The following is a 21,616-nucleotide window of genomic DNA, read 5'->3' on the forward strand; positions in this document are numbered from 1 at the left end:
GTCATTGAAAAAATATTATTTCAGTGTATCACCAGTACAGGGAAGCTGAGTTTTTAGTACCATATACCCTGCAGTACGACTCAGTATAGTACGAGTACACTACAGGACGAGTACAGTACAGTGTGGCACAGTACCAGTACAGTACAAGTACAGTACAGTAAAGGTGGTTGCACACCGGCCGCGTTTTTCGGAAAACCGATGGAGAAACGCCGCTAAAAATCCGAATTCGCATCCGATTCGCGCCCGGTGTGTGCAGACCTTTAGAGTACAGTACGAGTACAGTACAGTGTGTGTACAGTACCAGTAGGCTACAGTACAAGCACAGTACAGTGAGAGTACAGTACGAGTAGGCCTACAGCACAGCACCACTCAATTCAGACGGGTATGCTTATTATTACATTAAAGGCCCACGCATGGTTCCTTTCTCAATATATTACCACCTATATTAATATATTGGCTAAAACCTATATGTTATTTTCATATCGGTATCACATTTATAATGCAGATATTGCCGATACCAATATGATGACCGATTAATTATTGTACATCCCCAGTTAATACTTTTTTCCATACATATTGGGTTGTGTATTCAGGATTGTGATTGGCTCCCCGTGGAGTGGTTACCCCGGCAACAGGAAGGGGGACATCTTCCGCTGTGACATCACATCCCCGGGTTCCGCCTGCGACAAGCTCCGCCTCCCAGGTGCGGTTGTTCACCCGTCCTTTGAATAATATGTTTGGAGTAAATTTGCCACCATTACTAACATCGGTACTATTGGTAGACATGTAACGATAAAATCCATTCAAACTGGTTTAAATCACAAATAAATCGCAATTTGAATTTGATGCAAAACAGCAAAAAGGAGAAAATAATACAGCATTTTCTCTCTTTGTAAGAGAATTGATTAAACAAAAAGGATTTGCTACTGTATTGAAAAGAGAATGAGAGAAGAAGATTACTGGAAGAAAAAATAGAGTACTGGATTTGCGTGAGAGAAATAATAATAATAAAAAGATTTTTCCGTAATTTGTCTGGAAAATGATTTTGTATTTAAAATCGCATTGTGAACCTAGTATGGTGATTCAAATCGTATCGTAAATTACATGCCTATAACTACTGGTATTATGAATATGTTTCTGTTTTTGTATGTTTCAGAATCCATCGGTTTTCCTGAAGTGAGAAATGTCAACGTTAATATGAGTTTAGGACTGACTTTAACACGAAGCTCTGATGGACATTTTATGGCGAGTTTGATTGATTGGTTGAACAAAGTTTGTTAACGATACATGTAATAAAGTCATGCTAAAAGGTACTCAATTGTAATCAATTCATTAGTGATGACCGCTATTGCTGTCGCCACCACTGCTAACTATAATTTATAAATACAAGCTATAATGTTATTCTTCAGTGAATCTTTCACATTTCCTTTAATTGAATTGACATTTTAAAACTAATCATCAACAATTACAAAAAAAGATCATGTATAAATCTTAAATTGGTGGTTCTCAAACCTTCTTGCTTGAGACCCCTGAATTCCCTGGGATCCAAATGAGTGAAAATAGCAGATCTTTGAACTCACAACACGTTTGATATGTGCTATTTTACTTTACTTTGACAGGCAGTTGTCCAGGCAGTTGTGCAGGCAGTTTGTGTTCTGAAATGTGCATTTTGTAACATTTTATTTTGAAACAGGCATGTGCTCCACTGTGGGCTCAGCAGTGTGGAAGTCAGTACTTCCTGCCTGGTGTCTGCGCTAAGGACAACGCACGTCCTGCCATCGTGCCGGACCTTCAAAGTAAGAAAACAAGTTTGTTTTTGATTGATTGAAGAATTTATTAACAGTTTGCAGAATTACAGTACATTTCAAGCACAAACTCAATACAAAGGCTGTTAACTGTGAGTGGACGACCCAATTAAGCATTACACTTGTTTCCAATAGGGTCCACCATGTTCAAATCATCAAAACATTTAGAGACGTACAAATAGACACTTCTATAGACAGAACAGGAATTCATCATCATCATTCATCATTCAGTCCTCCCCACAAACATTTCTGTGTCACTGCTGTTGTATCAGGGAGGGTAATAATAGACTATGGTAATGATTGCCAGTGTGAACGCAGATCGTCACCTCTCCGCTCTCCCTTTGAAGTAAAAAAAATCTCCGATTTATGTTTTGTGTTTTTCTGAAATTCTGTCTGTCTGTCTGTCTGTCTGTCTGTCTGTCTGTCTGTCTGTCTGTCTGTCTGTCTGTCTGTCTGCCTGTCTGTCTGTCAGCATGTGGAGGTCCCGTAGACATTGTCATCGTGCTAGACGGCTCCAACAGCATAGAGCCCTGGAAACCAGTAACAACCTTCCTGCACAGACTCATAGAAACCATGGACATCGGACCAGCAAACACTCAGGTAGTCACAGTAGTTACTGCTCTTGTTTTTTAATGTTTATGCCTTGCTTTTCTTTTCTTTTTTTCTCCATTGCTCTGTAAAGCACTTTGAGCTGCATTTCATGTCATGAAAGGTGCTATACAAATAAAGTTTTATTATTATTATTACTAGTGGACCAGCAAACACTCAGGTTGTCACAGTAGTTACTAGCTTCCCAACACAGGGAAGCTGGAAGTACCTTCACTAAAAACGCCGGGACAACGCTCCACACGTCCCAAACTCTTCTCCCTTCTGGCTCCACAACTATGGAATGCACTCCCCATCACAATCAGAACTGCAGCCTCACTCCCAATCTTTCGCCGTAGTCTGAAAACCCACCTCTTCAGACTCCACCATGGCCCGTAGCACTAGCCCCTTAGATAGCACTTTATGTAGACTTAGATAGTATTTTAAATATAGCACTTTATGTAGACTTAGATAGTATTTTAAACAGACTTATAGCATGTTACGTAGACAGCACTAGAATTGCATTTTATGTAGTCATAGCACTTTATAGTACAAATGTATAATATATAATATAGTATAGCATGTATAGTTTACATAGATACTCCACTGTTACGTTCTTAGCTTACGCATGTTTCATGATAACTACTTTTTATATATGTGATGTATACCATGCTTTTTGTTATTGCTTAATGTAAATCGCTCTGGATTAAGAGCGTCTGCTAAATGCCTAAATTGTAGTGGACCAGCAAACACTCAGGTAGTTACAGTAGTTAGTTACTAGTGGACCAGCAAATAGTCAGGCCAGTATAATCCATTATGATTGGTTATATTCACAGGTCAGTATCATCCAATATTATTGGATGATGTTGTTTTTTTTATAGGTCATTACACATGATGATGTGATTGGTTGATTATTTTTCCTAGGTCTGTATAATCCAATATAACAGCGAGCCCAGCGTGGAGTTTCATCTCAACAGGCATCGGTCCAGAGAGTCGTTGTTGGAGGCCGTGGCAGCCATCACTCAGCTGGACGAGACCAAGGGCAGGGAGACAAACACCTTCGGAGCCATCACATATGCAAGGTTTTTTCAAACAATTTTCAAACAATTGAAAATGGGTCTGACATTCAGCATTGTACATGCAGCTATGCCCTCCATGCCCTCAGTGCTCATTTACTTGACTAATTACTTTAAAAAAAGTGAGCGACACCCACAGCCACAAAACTAGAGGTAGCGTAAACAATGATCTGGTGCCGCCCACTTACAAAACAAATATGGGTAAATTCACCTTCCGCAGCACTGCTATTCAGGTGTGGAAGCAAATCACTGGCCTCCTTTAAAACAGACCTAAAATTTCACCTGTCAGCAGGTCAGAGGGAGAGGAGGTGACAAATTACTGTTTTAGATTATTGTTCATGACTATATGTGTGTGAGTGCATGGGACCCGAATGGAAACAAGACCGCAAGGTCTTTCTTCGGAAATCCCTTTGGACCAAAAATGCCTAACTGTACATTGTGCTGTTTGCATTTTTTTCTTATTGTCTAATAAAATATTCAATCAATCAATACCTTCCTTCCTTCCGAGGCATTGTTGTTATTATTACCAGTATAAGACGCCCTGAGGGCGAGATGGAAGTGTACACGCATCCACCTATAGGTGACGGCAGACTGCTGGGCGAGCGTTGGCGTTGGGGGGGTCAGATCAACATATGGATGGAATTCTGTATACTATGGAGCGTGTCTTGAGTGTACAGGGTTTGATGAGGTCAGATCAACATAATGGAATGTCAGAACAGGAAGGACGGGTGGGGAGGATCAACATATGGAATGTCAGAACAGGTCAGCTCCATATATGGAGATCTAAGAGTTTGAGGTTTGAGGTCAGATGTAGAGTTGCTGGCCGGCTCCATGTATGGAGATCTAGGTGATGATCCAGTCTTCTCCATGTATGGTTATCCAGGGTTAGATGAGGTCAGTGTCGTGATCTTCATATATGGAGATCTAGGTGATGATCCAGTCTTCTCCATGCATGGTTATCCAGGGTTAGATGAGGTCAGTGTCGTGATCTTCATATATGGAGATGGCCATATGTGGTGGCATGGCGTGTCACAAGGCGTGATGTCACGAGGCGTGACCATATATGGAGGCGTGATGTCACGAGGCGTGACCATATATGGAGGCGTGATGTCACGAGGCGTGACCATATATGGAGGCGTGATGTCACGAGTCGTGACCATATATGGAGGCGTGATGTCACGAGGCGTGACAATATATGGAGGCGTGATGTCACGAGGCGTGACCATATATGGAGGCGTGATGTCACGAGGCGTGACCATATATGGAGGCGTGATGTCACGAGTCGTGACCATATATGGAGGCGTGACTAACACACGGATATAGGCAGGGTTTCATAGTAAACTATTTACCTACTTTATACTCATTCATTCGACAGAGAGGAGGCGTTCCGGCGTGAGCATGGCGGGCGGCCGGGCGCCACCAAGGTGATGGTGGTCGTCACCGATGGCTTTTCACATGACGTGCACTTGCGTGATGAGAACGATGTCATCAAACTGAGCGAGCAGGACGGCATCACTCGCTTCGGCATCGCTGTGAGTACTGCAGATAATATTATTCAACGATTACTACTGTACTACACCTAGTTAGAGGCAGACATTCACTATAAGTACAACTGGCTTTGTTAGTGCAGAAAAAATGAGCATGGTTGCTATGTTCACCCTGTTCACCCGGGTGTGATACAACTGGCTTTGTTAGTCTGTGCAGAAAAAATGAGCATGGTTGCTATGTTCACCCTGTTCACCCGGGTGTGATTTCATTACGTCAGACATGATTTCATTACGTCAGACAGACTATATAAGACCTTACACCACTCAGTTCACACGGGTGTGATTTTTTTGAGTATGTGTGGAGAATTTGTATTTTTGGATACTTACTGTATGGCTTTCACTCCACTCTACATTTCAAAGATAGTTTTTTTTGTATTTTTTTACTCCACTACATTTCTATGAAGGGAAACAAAGTACATTTTGAATTATCCACTTGAGCCATATTCCAAACATAGTGAAAATAGCAGATCTACAAGCTCATAACATGTTGCATGCATCGGCTATTTTCACAATTATCAATATTTGTGAACATATCTGGAAAATCTTTGAATTGTTTTGTTTTGTTTATGTATTTATTTTTATTTATTGTTTTGTTTTGTTTTGTTTATGTTTTTGTTTTTTTTTGTCTAAAATTCAATACATTAATGCATTGCTATTAAAAAAATGTCCATTCCAGGTCCTCGGCTACTATATTCGTAACAGTCTGGATACGTCCGACCTGATCGCAGAGATCAAGTCCATCGCCAGCGTGCCGAGCGAGCTATACGTCTTCAACGTGGCCGACGAGAATGCTCTGGTGGAGATCGCAGCGACCCTGGGAGACAGGATCTCCACACATGCAGAAAACAACATAGAGGGTCTGTGTTAGTCCTCTGGAAAGTAACTTGTACATTTGTGACCAGTGTTTGACAGCACATTCTTTTAATAATTCTTAATAATTATTTTAATAATTAAGTAATTAGACAGGAAATGGGGAGAGAGATGGGGGGAAGACCTTAGAATACCCATTTTGACCTGAGATCAGATTCTAAAAATGTCTTCTACATCCTGACAGTTTTCTGAAAAAGCTATGTTTCTATGTCAGTGGTTCTTCGATTTTTCAAAAATAGCAGACCTACAAGCTCGTAGTGGCGCTGCTATTTTTCAATAGCTAAAGCATAACATAATGCTAACACCAAAAGGGGTTCCCGCCCAAAATGGGTTAATAGAGACGGCACCGGGAGGAAACCCTGAGGCGAAATGGACATAGTGGCCGAATTTGGTATTGCAGCTCGAGCCAGCGCTGGGCCGTTGACTATCATTGCGCACGTTCATGTTATTGGGCCCATGACACGTGAACGCTATGTTTCATACGTGATGATGATAGTAATGCAATGAGAGTCAACGGCCAGCGCGTTCATGTTATTGGGGCGTGAAATCGCCTCATGCGCTTTTGAGCAAGTGGATGGGAGGAGAAATCCGGTGATGTCTCTATATACTCTTAAGGGGAAGGCCGACGGGCTCGGGACTCGAACCCGCGACACGCCGTCAGGCTGGATTACCGGCTCAGCCGCGGCCCAGGCCTTGACAGCACATTTTGATATATTTTAGCCATTGTCTTCTGAATTAGCTAAATGTGGCTTATTATCAGCTAATATTATTGAACTTATACCGTCTGTTTGCAGCCAATCGCGTTAACGTCTCAAAGTTCTGTACTTAGTACTACTCTCTAGGTACCTACTTAGGTACCTAGAGAGTGTTTCCATGTTTCAATACGTTATGCTTACTATACTATACTAGCCTATCAAATCATGTCATGTCATGTCATATTTCATGTTATATCATTGTTATTGAGTGCATACAGTAATATCACTTGTCATGTCAAACGTGCAGGTACTGGAGAGGGCCTGCGGTTCAAGATGGAGATGTCACAAGTTGGATTCAGCGCTCATCAGACCAGAGACAAGGTACGACCGACCGACCGACCGACCGACAGACAGACAGACAGACAGACAGGCAGACAAGCAGACAGACAGACAGACAGACAGACAGACAGACAGACAGACAGACAGACAGACAGACAGACAGACAGACAGACAGACAGACAGACAGACAGACAGAGAAATTAATGTATAATGTGTGCATTTCACTCTTCCCAGGACACATGGTTGTTCGGTGCTGTGGGTGCATATGATTGGAGTGGAACGGTGGTCCATCAAACTGCAAACAAGACCATCATTTTTCCCGAAGGTTCTTTTGCAGAAATACTGCAAGAAAGAGATGATAGCTCATATCTAGGTACTACTAGCCTTCTACTACTATTGCTACTATACTACTACTACTATTACTACTTCTACTACTATTGCTACTATACTACTACTACTATTACTACTACAACTACTATTACTACTTCTACTACTATTGCTACTACTACTACTACTATTACTACTACTATTGCTACTACTACTACTACTACTACTATTACTACTTCTACTACTATTGCTACTACTACTACTACTACTATTACTATTACTACTTCTACTACTATTGCTACCATACTACTACGACTATTACTACTTCTACTACTATTGCTACTACTACTATTACTACTTCTACTACTATTGCTACTACTTCTACTACTATTACTATTACTACTTCTACTACTATTGCTACCATACTACTACTACTACTATTAGTACTTCTACTACTATTGCTACCATACTACTACTACTACTATTAGTACTTCTACTACTATTGCTACTAGTACTACTACCACTTGCCTCTGTTTGACTATGCATGGTGATTTGTTGTACTTCAATGCTTCTGACTAATGTCTGAAGTGTGTGCGTGTGTGTGCGTGCGTGCGTGTGTGTGTGTGTGCAGGGTACTCGGTCACTACTCTGTACGACGGTGTGGAGGAGTACTTTGTAGCTGGCGCGCCACGCTCTAACCACAAGGGGCAGGTGGTGGTCTACACTCTGAACAGCAGGGGGCTCCCTGACGTCCTGGGTTCACACCGAGGAGAACAGGTGATGACAATTATGAACAATAGCACAGTGTCCTTCCCAACCTCTTCTGGACCGAAGAAAACTTAAAAATCAGACCCGTCTGAAGTGAGTGGTACTGTACTGTACTGTACTGTACTGTACTGTACTGTACTGTACTGTACTGTACTGTACTGTACTGTACTGTACTGTACTGTACTGTACTGTACAAGCCCTCCTCCCTGGCCTGTGTGTGTCTGTGTGTTAGGCTGTGCAACAGTGACACTGTGACACCCAGTGACGCTATTTTTGTGCTCGGACACAGCCAGGGACACAGGGACAGACAGACAGACAGACACAGCCAGGGACACAGGGACAGACAGACAGACACAGCCAGGGACACAGGGACGGACAGACCCAGGGACACAGCCACACACATATAGGAGAGTCTATATGAAATATCAAAAACAGCATGCTGGGACTGGTATACAATCAGTACAAATCATACAATTTTAAGTTAATAGTAATTTAGTATATAATTAGTAATTGAAATGTTCTTCAATAAACGTTTATTTTTTTTTCTCTCCCAGAATTCTATAAGTTGCGATTCCGGTTCCTTAAAACCAAACCACACCAGTTGCAACTCCTTGCAAATAGTCACAAGTAGTTGCAACTCCTTGCAACAAGGTCAACCACACCATTGCAACTCCTTGCAACTGACATTGAGGATAATGATTGCAAGTATAGTTGCAAATAGTTGCATGTTGCAAGGAGTTGCGTGGTGAATCATTGGTGCAGTTTGGGCTTTCGCAATTCCCTTTTTAACGATTCCAAAAGGAGTCCACAATCTCCACCTCCTCCCCCTGGATGGTGATGGGTGCTGGGGTCCTCCTCTTGCTCCGCCTGGCGTCAAACACCAGCTCCTTGGTTTTTCTGAAGGAGCTGGTGTTTGACGCCAGCTGCTGTTTGTTTTGAGTTGTAGTGGTCCTTGAAATAAAACACTTTTAGAAACACCGGTATAGAGGGTATGCGCATGCATAAAGTATATGGGAAATCGAGTGGCAAATCGAGTGGCAAAGTGAGTTTAATGTCATTGAACGTCTTTTAATGCAATCAGAAATGACTTTTCTGTTTGGATGTATGGGCTGTCAAGGCCAGAAAGTAGTTTTGTGCCACTCAGTAGGCGTTCCCGCATAACTTCCGGGTATGATGATGATGTCACGCGCATACCCTCTATTGTCTACATACCAGCTCTGACAGTGTGTGATAAAACCAGTTCCAGAAACAGTTCCAAATGGATGGAACCGATTCGGGTTCCTCGATGGTGGATCCGGATCCCAACCCTATAGTTGGGAATACATTTTTAGTGTGTTTTAGGAAATGAAAGCTCATAAATTCAAGCTCATGAAATCGTCGTGAAATTGTCAAATTGCGTCATGAACAGGGGTGAATCGTATCACATCGTATTGGCAGCTATAGGGCTCCAATGTGTCGTTAATGTATCGTATCAGGATGCGTATCAAATCTCCCTCATATAGAGAGATTCACAAGCCTGCTGTGTGTGTGTGTGTGTGTGTGTGTGTGTGTGTAGTTGGGGTCATACTACGGCGGTGTCCTGTGTTCTCTGGACGTGGACGGTGACGGGACGTCAGACCTGCTACTGGTCTCTGCACAAAACTTCATGAGTCCCCTGAAGAAACAAACAGGACGAGTCTACCTGCTGTCCGTTAGCAAGGTGATGTTAGCCTCATTAGCACTAATCTACCTGATGTTCTTTAGCAAGGTGATGTTAGCCTCATTAGCACTGTTCTACCTGATGTTCTTTAGCAAGGTGATGTTCGCCTCATTAGCACTAATCTACCTGATGTCCTTTAGCAAGGTGATGTTAGCCTCATTATCTATCTATTCTACCTGCTGTCTTTTACTCCTTTAGCAAGGTGATGTTAGCCTCATTAACACTGTTACCTGCATGCTGTCCTTGCCTCGCCCCACCCCTCCCCGTATTTCTGAAAGAAGGCGCTAATAAGGGCTGATTTCACCCAACAGCACCGTGCGCAGGCTGTCCTTTAGTAATGTGAGCCTCCACCTTAGCACTGTTCTACCATGTCCTTTAGCAAGGTAGGCTAATGCTAGCCTCATTAGCACTAGTCTACCTATATGTCCTTTAGCAAGCCTCATAGCGTTCATATCATAGAAAATGGAACCCATTGGATTCTACAGACCTTAATTCAAATCCACTGTCTTGGAACATCCGGTCCCGTAAAGCAACCGCAAACAAATGCTATTGGCTGGAAGGGCAGCGAGGGACGGTCTTCACTCTAACCGGTAGAAACCCTAGAAGCATACCGCACTGGCTGGGCCTACTTTATCATCAATTTTAAAATGAATGGTACCATAATTTCCCGCATATCCAACTTCCAGAATCAGAATAGGGTCGATGTGGTGTCTGCCAAGGTTTTAGGCTCATTATCCCACCCTCAATGTCTTCACATATATAAAACGCATTATTCAGGCACATTTCAGCCACCTCTTTTGCCCATCAGGACCACTCTATGTGCAACGTCATCAAACAGCGACGCGCACATATGGTAACATCATTCTAGACTCCAGAGGACACAGGTTTATGCATTACACATCATTCATTCATTCATTCATTCATTCATTCATTCATTCATTCACTCACTCATTCATTGTATTTTTTTCGTGGCGCTAGAGCTCGACCGGCCTGTACAAGTCATGATAATTAAAAGAAGACTTTAAACTGTGTGTGAAGTCCAGTGAAATACCCATTGAGATAAATGGCACATGTAAACTCTTCTGCAACCAGCAGAGCATCACGCCCTGATACCTCATTTCCAGCAGCCTGGTTGGTATCCTGAGCGTGAATGATTTTAGGATGCATCTCAAATATCAATGCTAATAGTATCTCCTATCCTCAACCTCCAGGGAGTGCTGACAGACAGGGGGTTCCTCTCTGGCCCTTCCCCAGCAGAGAACTCTGGTTTTGGGCAGGCACTGGCCGGTGCCGGGGACCTGGACCTGGACGGGTACACCGATGTGGTGGTCGGAGCCCCTCTGGAGGAAGACAACAAGGGAGTCATCTACATTTACAACGGATGCAACAGTACTCTGAGGACGCAGTACTCACAGGTGGTTTTGGGGTGCTTTTTACCTAACCTCGCCATCACCAGGCTTTCCACCGCGGAGGAAAGCCTGGTCTGTGTTAATGAATCACTGTGTGATCCGGTCGGGAGTGGATGGTAAGTTGGTAACTTACGTCATGTTGTAGTCATCAGGCAGGAAACCACAACCGGAATAAGAACTACCCAAAATAATTCCCTGTTATCATAATTTTAGGGCCTACCCAATAAAATTTAATTTCCCTGTGGGATAACAAAGGTTTACAGACGCTAAATAGTCTCTGGAAAGTACACTCACATTTAAGCCCATTTTAAAAATCAGCTAAACTACTCTGCATGAAGGATTTTATCGCAGGGAATTATTAGTTCTTATTCCGGTTGTCGTTTCCTGCCTGATGACTACAAATCAGTGACTACAACATGACGTAAGATACCGTCCGCTCCCGACCGGTTCATAAACCCGAAGAGGAAGGCTTCCCAAGCTACTTTTCACCCCTTTTTTCTCCCCAATTTCAAGCTTAGTCAAAATAATGGTTGGCAACTGTACATGGTGTACTTTCAGTGGGAAGATAAATTATTTTGTGGTGTTTTTTTCTGCAGAAAATCAGAGGTTCCACGCTGGACTCCGGGTTGATGTACTTTGGACGCTCACTGGACACGACCTTTGACCTCAACGGTGACCTGATCAATGACATCACTGTAGGGGCTTATGGGAAAGTGGTCAACCTCTGGTAAAACACCACTTCCTGTTTGACTACTTCCTGTTTGACAGGTTCTGTAGCAGATGCAGTGTCTACAGTACTAGTTGTACTAGCTAGCTAGTGGTAGTAGCTACTAGTTGTACTAGCTAGCGGTAGTAGCTACTAGTTGTACTAGCTAGCGGTAGTAGCTACTAGTTGTACTAGCTAGGGGTAGTAGCTACTAGTAACATCATTCTATGTAGTCGTCCTCCATCTGGTAACACAACAACCTTTCTGTTCTCCTGATAGGTCAAGGCCTGTTGCTGTAGTAACGGCCACCATGACCTTCGACCCCCAGAGGCTGAGCTTGAGTGACCGTTCGGTCTCCATGGCGACCGTGTGTTTGACCACCACATTCAGACCATCCACCGCTTCTGGACCTCTGGGTAATTTATTGTAGTCCTCTGGACCTCTGGGTAATGTAGTCCTCTGGACCTCTAGGTAATGTAGTCCTCTGGACCTCTGGGTAATTTATTGTAGTCCTCTGGACTTCTGGCCTAATTTATTGTAGTCATTGCGTTTGTGTATCCAAATTAAATGCCCATATGAGGCGGATGGACGGACAGATGCAGAGGATAAGAAGACAGATAGACAGATACAGTATGGAGACATCCATATATGGGCACAAAAGGGACACAGTCAGACAGACAGTGACAGTACTCTTGACACCAGGTATTGCATAACCCGGGTGGGGCTGCATTCCCAACTTTATTATTTGTTTAGGGTAGGTAGTTACGATGTAATGTTTTGCCTGTGGACTTTGACCATGTAAGACGTCATCGAGGCGCCCCTCACTTCACACGAGTGTTTCTTACTGTGTTGTATGCCTTTATTATTGCTTTGTGAATATACTGTCTATGTTGCTCTTGTCTTTTGCAAAGCACCTTGGTTCAACTGCTGTTGTTTTAAAATGTGCTATACATTAGAAATACATTTGACTTGACTTGACTGGCCTTGCGGAGCACCTCTGGATCCCTCAGTTTGAAGTAGCCAAATTAGCCGGGGAAAGATAAGTTGTGGCATTCTGTGCTGGATCCGTCTGAAGATGCATGTTTTAGGACATGTTTTGGTGCACTGGTTGAGCCTCTTCTTACATTTATGTATGTTTGGCCTTTCTAACCGATAAAAAGCCTAGTTTTCTCCAACGTGGAGACGCTGGTGTGACTTCAGTTGATCTGACTGATTGAAGCTCTTGCCACAGTGTCGACAATGGGAAGGTTTTTCTCCGGTGTGGAGACGCTGGTGTGACTTCAGATGTTCTGTCTTATTGAAGCTCTTGCCACAGTGTCGACAATGGAAAGGTCTTTCTCCGGTAACCTCGCATAGGAAACTGAAGCTCTTGTCACAATGTTGACAGTGGAAAGGTTTTTCTCCAGTGTGAATACGCTGCTGTTTCGTAAGACCTCCTGACTCAATGAAACTCCTGTCACACTGGTCACAGTGGAAGGGTTTTTCTCCAGTGTGAATACGCTGCTATTTCGTAAGACCTCCTGGCTCAATGAAACTCCTGTCACACTGGTCACAGTGGAAGGGTTTTTCTCCAGTGTGGATACGCTGTTGTTTCGTAAGACCTCCTGACTAAAGGTGGCCTTACACTAGCCGATAATCGGGCATTTGAAATCTGACAGCACCACACACTACAGGATAATCGGAGCGGGGGCCGAGCAAATATCAAACATTCTTGATGTTGATCGGGCCGATCCCGATCGCGCGCGGGGGGTGCCCGATTGAGTCGGGCACCCCCCGAGCGTAAAAAATGCCCGATTATCGGCTAGTGTAAGGCCACCTTAAATGAAACTCTTGTCACACTGGTCACAGTGGAAGGGTTTTTCTCCAGTGTGGATACGCTGCTGTTTCGTAAGACCTCCTGACTCAATGAAACTCCTGTCACACTGGTCACAGTGGAAGGGTTTTTCTCCAGTGTGGATACGCTGGTGTTTCCTAAGATGTCTTGACCGACGCAAACACTTGTCACACTTGATACAGAGCAAAGCCTTTTCTCTGGTGTAGATCGGTTGGTGTTCCTTCCCAGTATGCTTCAGGTAGAATCTCTTGCCACGCTGGTGAGCCTTGAGAGAACCCAACAACCCACTGAAAGACAGTTTACGTGTCGTTGGGTGAGTCTTGACTTCCCAAGGCTACGTTATGGTGTTGGCAAGACTATGTTTCACGTTTAACGCCACGTGTCTGTGTTGCAGTGAATATCGTGTGTCCGAGTGAGACACATACACACGGATAGAGAGAGGTGGGGAAACTAAAGGAAGAGCGAGCGTTCCGGGCTCACCACAGTTCTCGGAAAGCCCTGCTGTGATTGGCCAGTAGTCACACAAAGCTGGGTTGAAAACGCGGCGGTGAAGTCAGTGACGTATCACGGCCACAAAGCGGGAGTGGTTTACCAGGCTAGTGAAGGGACAGCCTTCAAGCTCACGGACTTCACGTGAACAGACGTCGCTGCGTTTACATGGACAATTTATATTCAGAATGAATTCATTCCGAACAGAGATTCATACCCAACTGTTTACATGGAACCTGAATAAAAGTATTATTAAGTGTCTATGTAAACAAATCTGTGAGGGGGGACATTGGAACTGGGCCTAACTCTCTGTCTGTCTGTCTGTCTGTCTGTCTCAGTATTATGGTGTAATATAACGGTGGACAGCAGAGGGACATTGGACGGGGAGGACGGACGGCAGCAGGAGGTGCAGGTTCATCTGGAGAACGGGATGCCCGTCTGCCACACCCACACTGTCTACGCACAAGTGAGTGAGAGAGAGAGAGAGAGAGAGAGAGAGGCTTCTAGGTTTTGTCTTCATGTTTTGTTTAACACTCATTTGTCCTCTCCTCTCTTAGAAACATCCAGAGTCTTTCCTTCCTCTGTCCCTCAATGTCACAGTCTCTCAGCCAGGAATCCAGTCCAGTTCAGAATCCAGTCCAGTTCTAGACCACTACAGTACAAAGTCCTGGAACTTTCAAGTAAGCTAGTGCTATACTAGTACAATTTACAATGTATGCATTTATCAAACGTTCTTACCCAGAGTGTCTTAGTAAGCAGTGCCTCAGCCCTCAGTAAACTTTGAACAAAATATGATCAAAATATTAAATAATAATCTGTACATTGAAACTAGAATACCAGTTAAACAAACAATACATTGACTGAGAAAGGAGAGAGGCCGCACAGCTCGTAGTCACGATGCCATCAAATTTTAATTTTTCCAACGTTTCGGCAACAAGTTGCCTTCTTCAGGGAAACAAACAATACATAAAAAAACAGTACTGCTGCTACTACTAATTGCATTAAATGACTTGCAACTAATGGTGCACCCCCCCCCCCCCCCCACACACACACACACACACCCCACACACACACCCCAGGTTCCGTTTGCAAAGGATTGTGATGGGTCGGATGATGACGTGTGCACGTGTGACTTGTCTATCCGAGTCAAACCTAGGTAAGCACTACAATGGTACTATTTAGAAGATTCAAGATTTAAGATGTGTTCTTTGTCTCTGACTTATCTATAGAGAGAAGGGGAGAGAGAGGTAGAGGGAGAGAGAGAGAGAAGGGGGGGAGAAAGAGAAGGGGAGGTGAGAGAGAAGGGGGAGAGAGAGGGGGGGAGAAAGAGAGAGAGAGGAGAGATCAATCAATCAATCAATGATCGAAATATACTGACAATTTCGTCAACAAATAAAAACTAGACTAAAGAGTTATAGGGAGGGATTAGTGGAGAAGAGATCCAGTTACAGGACAATATTTCTTTTTTTTTGTGACAATGAAGACATTGAGACACTCTTATCCAGAGAGACACATAAAGTATATTAAAACCCCTTTTGGTGTTAGCATTATGTTATGCTTTAGCTATTGAAAAATAGCAGATCTACAAGCTCATACGAGCTTGTAATTTTGAAAAATCGACTGACATAGAAACATAGCTTTTTCAGAAAACTGTCAGGATTTAGAAGACATTTTTAGAATCTGATCTCAGGTCAAAATGGGTTAAATGGCCTGTACTAGTCCTAGAGGTGTTCACGGGTCCACGCAAACCGAAAACACCACCTGACAATACCCACTGACACCTGTACGTAGAAAACAACAAAACAAATTGAGTTAAATGATGTCTTTTTTTTAAATTAATTTGTATTTTCTCCAGTTCGTCCAAATTATTGCTAAGCTACAAGAATCGCCGTCTGTCCTTCGAGGTGTCAGTCTCCAATGCAGAGGGGGTGGACAGGGCTTACAACGTCCGCCTGACCACCCAGTACTCCAACAACGTGTACTACTCCTCTGTTACTCAGCCTGTAAGTACTCTGTATGCAGTACTACTCCTCTGTTACTCAGCCTGTAAGTACTCTGTACGCAGTACTACTCCTCTGTTACTCAGCCTGTAAGTACTCTGTACGCAGTACTACTCCTCTGTTACTCAGCCTGTAAGTACTCTGTATGCAGTACTACTCCTCTGTTACTCAGCCTGTAAGTACTCTGTATGCAGTACTACTCCTCTGTTACTCATTCTGTAAGTACTCTGTATGCAGTACTACTCCTCTGTTACTCAGCCTGTAAGTACTCTGTATGCAGTACTACTCCTCTGTTACTCAGCCTGTAAGTACTCTGTATGCAGTACTACTCCTCTGTTACTCATTCTGTAAGTACTCTGTATGCAGTACTACTCCTCTGTTACTCATTCTGTAAGTACTCTGTATGCAGTACTACTCCTCTGAACTCAGCCTGTAAGTACTCTATAAGCAGTACTACTCCTCTGTTACTCAGCCTGTAAGTACTCTATAAGCAGTACTACTCCTCTGTTACTCAGCCTGTAAGTACTCTGTATGCAGTACTACTCCTCTGTTACTCAGCCTGTAAGTACTCTGTATGCAGTACTACTCCTGTTACTCAGCCTGTAAGTACTCTGTACGCAGTACTACTCCTCTGTTACTCAGCCTGTAAGTACTCTGTATGCAGTACTACTTCTCTGTGAGAGATTTCGCTCTTCCAATGTGGCCTAAAGGCGGCAACAGTCATAAACTGTGCAATTGTTTACTACCACTCATACTGTACGAGCTCACATGTGCTCACACTCACTGTACAGACCAATTACCACGGCCGAAGTGAACGCTCACACTGTACTCGCTGCATGTGTACCCAATTTGACCCTGAACGTTTCTGACATGTCAGAGTTCACCCAATAATACTTTCTCTCTCTCTCTCTCGCTCTCTCTCTCTCTCTCTCTTTCAGCATGATTCTACAGTAGTGGAGTGTGATGTCACTGACATGCTGACATGTGTGGTAGGATACCCAGCTCTAATGGACGGCCAGGAGGTACGTACTCTGTCTTAAGCTGCATTCCGACTTGAATATATATATATATATATATATATATATATATATATTCGCCTCGGTTCGTCCCGCTTGTGCTGCACCAGGTCGTGCCGCGCCTGTTTGCGCAATTCTCGTCTTTGCATTGACTTTGTATGAAATCGTGCCGCTCTAACCATCCAAGTCTGAACGCACCATTACTCTCTCTCTCTCTCTCTCTCTCTCTCTCTCTCTCTCCCTTCATTTCTGTGTAAAGGCTATAAACACACACGGTCTATAAAGTCTATAAATTCACCCTCCCTTCTTTCCATCGCTGACCTCCAGGTGACCTTCACACTGAACTTTGACCTTGACGAGCGACCTCTGTGGGGAGACGCCGAGTTCACCTTCAACGTCCTGAGGTCTGAATGATCACCTGAAATATTGACCAGCTCGTTAACTCATTGATTGACTGACTGATTGATTGATTGATGTATTGATTGACAGTGATGACACAGAGCTTCGGCCTCTTGACAACCAGAAGACTTTCAGCTTTCCTCTGATGTACGACTCTGAGCTGTCTCTATCCAGGTACCTGTCTGTCTGTCTGTCTGTCTGTCTGTCTGTCTGTCTGTCTGTCTGTCTGTCTGTCTGTCTGTCTGTCTGTCTGTCTGTCTGTCTGTCTACTACTCAAGTACTACAGAGAATTTGTTCATTGGCCTTCCTCTCTCTCTCTCTCTCTCTCTCTCTCAGGGAGTCCAACCTCAACTTCTACGTATCGACTGGCGACGCTGAGAGTGGCATCACCAAATTCACCACCCTGGACGACATCGGACCCAAATACAACTTTACTATCAAGGTAACAGTGTTCATTCTAACTATGCATTTTTGACAGGGGCTTGCCCCTCCTATGTCCAGCTTTAAGGATATATGTGTCAACACAAACATTGTCCTAAGACAAACATTGAACGACATTGATAATGAATGGCCAGTTTTGAGTTCCCAACACACATTTTGAGTGTTTGTGAAAACACAAACATTGAAGACAAAAGTGAGGACGCAAATTGTGATTGGCCTGCTCTCTAAACTCAAGACAGGTGCGAGAGGCACAGCAATAAAGTCCATAAACAACAGAATAGGCTCGCGCACACGACAAGACGAACGTTGAGACTCTTTGAATGCACGTAGGCTATATTCCTGATGCTCTGAGTCTGAGGACCAAAATGTCACTTCTTTCAACATTTTACTTCCTGCACTTTTGATATGAAAAATAAAATAATTTGAATATAATGCTAACCGTAAAAAGGAGAGTCAGCGAAGACTGATGAAGAGTGAGCACTAATAGTGCGTAGCACTGCTGGACCGACATTGTCCTGATGGAGGTCTAAGCGACCGAAACGTCGACCTAATAAAGAGCAACATTTTTTTGCAAGTGTCTGACAGTGTGCGAGACCTCTTCTTTGTTTTTCAAAGATACCCTTTTTAATATACAGTCCGATATTGCTATAACACTCTCTCTCTCTCTCAGGTGTCTACAGGTAATTTTCCTGTCCATGAGTGTCTTCTATCTATTGCATTCCCTTCTTCAACAAAGGCAGGAAACCCCCTCCTCTTCCTCACTGAAGTAGCAACACAGCCAGTGAGTACACACTCGCACGCACGCGATTGTGATTGCTTATTTGATTGCATGATTGATTGAGTACATTATTAGTACAAAAAATAAACTGCATGGAAGTACAATAAAACACTTGGGCTAAAAGGATAACACAAAAAGGTCCTGGTCCTGATCCAGCAGCAAATAACATAAATACAATACAAAACCCATATGAGGGATCATAGAACCTGGGGAACATAGATCACTCCCCGTTCAATCCACTACTGGTGACTAATGCACAGGCTGGGCATATTTACAACTCATCACCCATCATGGTTGATGAGTAGGCCGGACGGAATTAACAGGTCGAGTCCTGTGTCGGGCTTGCAGATCTCTGGTAACAGGACAGGCAGTGAGTTCAACAGTGCTCAACACATTTGACCTTTGACCTGTGTTTCTTGTCTCACCCCGCCTCCAGAGTGATGATGTGACCTGTGATGTCACTGTCGACACCATGCCCAGCTCCGCCTCTTTCAGTAAAGAGAGGCTGTTTGGTACCAATCAGCTGGTGAGTACCAAAAATGCTCATTTGTTCTCTCTCAAGTTCAGTCTATGTGTCTATGGCTTATGGGCGTATTGCATATAGTATTTTTTGTATTGCTTGACCCTGTTATGGCTGCTTGCAGCTATATTTATATATTTATTATTATTATTATTAGTAGTAGTAGTAGTAGTAGTAGTAGTAGTAGTAGTAGTAGTAGGAGGCAAATCATAATTTCAATATTTATTTTTCTTCAAATTATTTCATAAAATAATTTGGTGAATCCCCCCTCCACCAATCCCCTGCTCGTAGGACTGTGACACGGCCACCTGTCGACCAATCAAATGCGTCCTGAACAACATGAGCCCAAACAGGATGTACAGCATCTCCGTAAACACCAGAATCTGGAAGGGAACCTTTGCCACCGTAATTATTACCGTTACTTATACATTACACATGTATTATTTATTAAAATTATCATATCATAATCATTTTAAACAGAATTAAACATGCATGCATGCGTGTATGTTTTCAGGCATTGTTTCAGTCCATTGAGTTGACCAGCACAGCTCATATCGAAACCCAACAACCAGAACTTCTTATCGTGACACACCCACAAATAACGGTAAAACACCCACCTGCACCCACCTGCACACACACACACACACACACACACACACACACATTCTTCCTCAACATTTATGGGGGTCGCAACCCCTCGGGGGATCGCCAAATTATATTGGGGGGTCATGTTGGGGGGCATGTCGGGAGCCACGGGTGATTTTTAATCCGCAGCACGGGTTTGTCTGAATAATGACCGACTGGTACTATACCATGCTACCAACACAGTGATGATCCATTAAGAACTGCATGAAACACTGGGTCTCACTGTGGGTATTGCAAGGGAGCTATTAGGTGGCTATTTCCCAAAAGTTTAATATTGCTCTCTCTCTCTTTCTGTAGGTGGGCTTGTCCGTCACTAATCCACTAAGACAGTCTGAGGTGCCGGTGGCCGTGATTGCGGGCAGCGTCATCGGAGGTCTGCTCCTATTGGCCATGATGGCCGTCGCTCTCTGGAAGGTGGGGCTCTTTAGCAACCCAGCTAGCGACCAACACCCTAGTAACGCCCTATTATTACCGACACACTAGGACACACCTATAGCAATCACTGCTAACCCCCTAGCAACACGCACGGTTTAGGATACATGACTAAACCAATGCTAACCCCTAGTAACACAAGTGTAACATAAGTGTTACTGACACATTGGGTAAATTGCCGATCATCACAGAAATAAAAGGGTAAATTGCCGATCGAGTTATTTGGAGTGAATATCGGCCGATCACCGATCGGTGGACGATTATCGGAGCATCTCTAGTACCCCCTAGTAATACCTATGTATTAATGACACATTAGGATACACCTGGCAACCACTGGCTGACTTTTCTATGGATTTCTTCTTTTTTTCATTCTATATGTTTGTTATGTTATTATATATAATTTATTTAATTCTATGTTTCTCAGCTGGGTTTCTTCAAGAGGAAGAAGTTGGAGCAGAATGAGAGAGTGGAGGAGGGAGAGGCAGACACACCGCAGAGCAACCAGGAATGAAACATACATGCTTTTATTGACATTATTTTATTTTATTATTTATTTTATTATTTTTTTGACTATATTTGTTAGATAAAAAAGGGTTAGAATGAGAGAGTGGAGGAGGGAGAGGCAGACACACCACAGAGCAACCAAGAATGAAACATACATGTTTTTATTTATTTATTTTATTTTATTCTTTATTTTTATTTTTTTTATTTTTATTTTTGTTAGATAAAAAAGGGCTATTATAGTACATAAATGCATGAATATTTTGTAATGATCGCTAACTTTATTTCAACGCATAAAATGTGTAATTGAATGTAATAATGACAAATGATGAGATTATGTTCTGTATTTTCTTATTACATATGTGTATATATTTTATACTGAAAACCTGTATGGAAGACTTATTTTTTACTTAAATTCTAGCATTCTCTGCATGTCCCTGCATGGTGGCTCCAGGGGTCCTTGAGGGAGTTCCAACTTCCAGGGGGTCCCCAGCTAAATGATAGTTAGGAACCAAATGGACCCTTATGGGTCTGTAACTCTGACAGTGTACAAATGAAACGATTTGTACACTAGTCAGAGTTAAATTAACTTTATACAGTAACTATATATACAGTACATTGGGGTGCCAGAGATAGAAATGCCATTACATAGGGGAGCATAGCCTATAATTCAGGTCAAACCTGGGGGTCCTTGAAATGAAAATGGTTGGGAATCACTGCTAGAGCCGTAAAAAC

General features: G+C 43.2%; 1 protein-coding gene across 1 annotated transcript in view; it reads left to right on the forward strand.

Moving 5' to 3' along the window:
• Positions 1-20,891, forward strand: part of LOC306930031 (integrin alpha-2-like) — a gene marked incomplete at both ends in the record, with an annotated part of 21,185 nt that extends 294 nt beyond the window's left edge. The window contains 19 exons of the mRNA XM_079510770.1: positions 594-703; positions 2,278-2,405; positions 3,315-3,472; positions 4,842-4,998; positions 5,690-5,870; positions 6,886-6,959; positions 9,568-9,711; positions 10,923-11,126; positions 11,717-11,847; positions 12,106-12,242; positions 14,488-14,615; positions 14,707-14,813; positions 16,005-16,152; positions 17,493-17,569; positions 17,901-18,006; positions 19,220-19,309; positions 19,595-19,708; positions 20,246-20,362; positions 20,805-20,891. Coding sequence (XP_079366896.1) covers positions 594-703; positions 2,278-2,405; positions 3,315-3,472; positions 4,842-4,998; positions 5,690-5,870; positions 6,886-6,959; positions 9,568-9,711; positions 10,923-11,126; positions 11,717-11,847; positions 12,106-12,242; positions 14,488-14,615; positions 14,707-14,813; positions 16,005-16,152; positions 17,493-17,569; positions 17,901-18,006; positions 19,220-19,309; positions 19,595-19,708; positions 20,246-20,362; positions 20,805-20,891 — 2,398 coding nt within the window. The remainder of the gene's footprint in view (positions 1-593; positions 704-2,277; positions 2,406-3,314; positions 3,473-4,841; positions 4,999-5,689; positions 5,871-6,885; positions 6,960-9,567; positions 9,712-10,922; positions 11,127-11,716; positions 11,848-12,105; positions 12,243-14,487; positions 14,616-14,706; positions 14,814-16,004; positions 16,153-17,492; positions 17,570-17,900; positions 18,007-19,219; positions 19,310-19,594; positions 19,709-20,245; positions 20,363-20,804) is intronic.
• Between the last annotated feature and the right edge of the window lie 725 nt (positions 20,892-21,616).

This window comes from Electrona antarctica, assembly GCF_951216825.1.
Source record: "Electrona antarctica genome assembly, chromosome: 9".
NCBI lineage: Eukaryota > Metazoa > Chordata > Actinopteri > Myctophiformes > Myctophidae > Electrona > Electrona antarctica.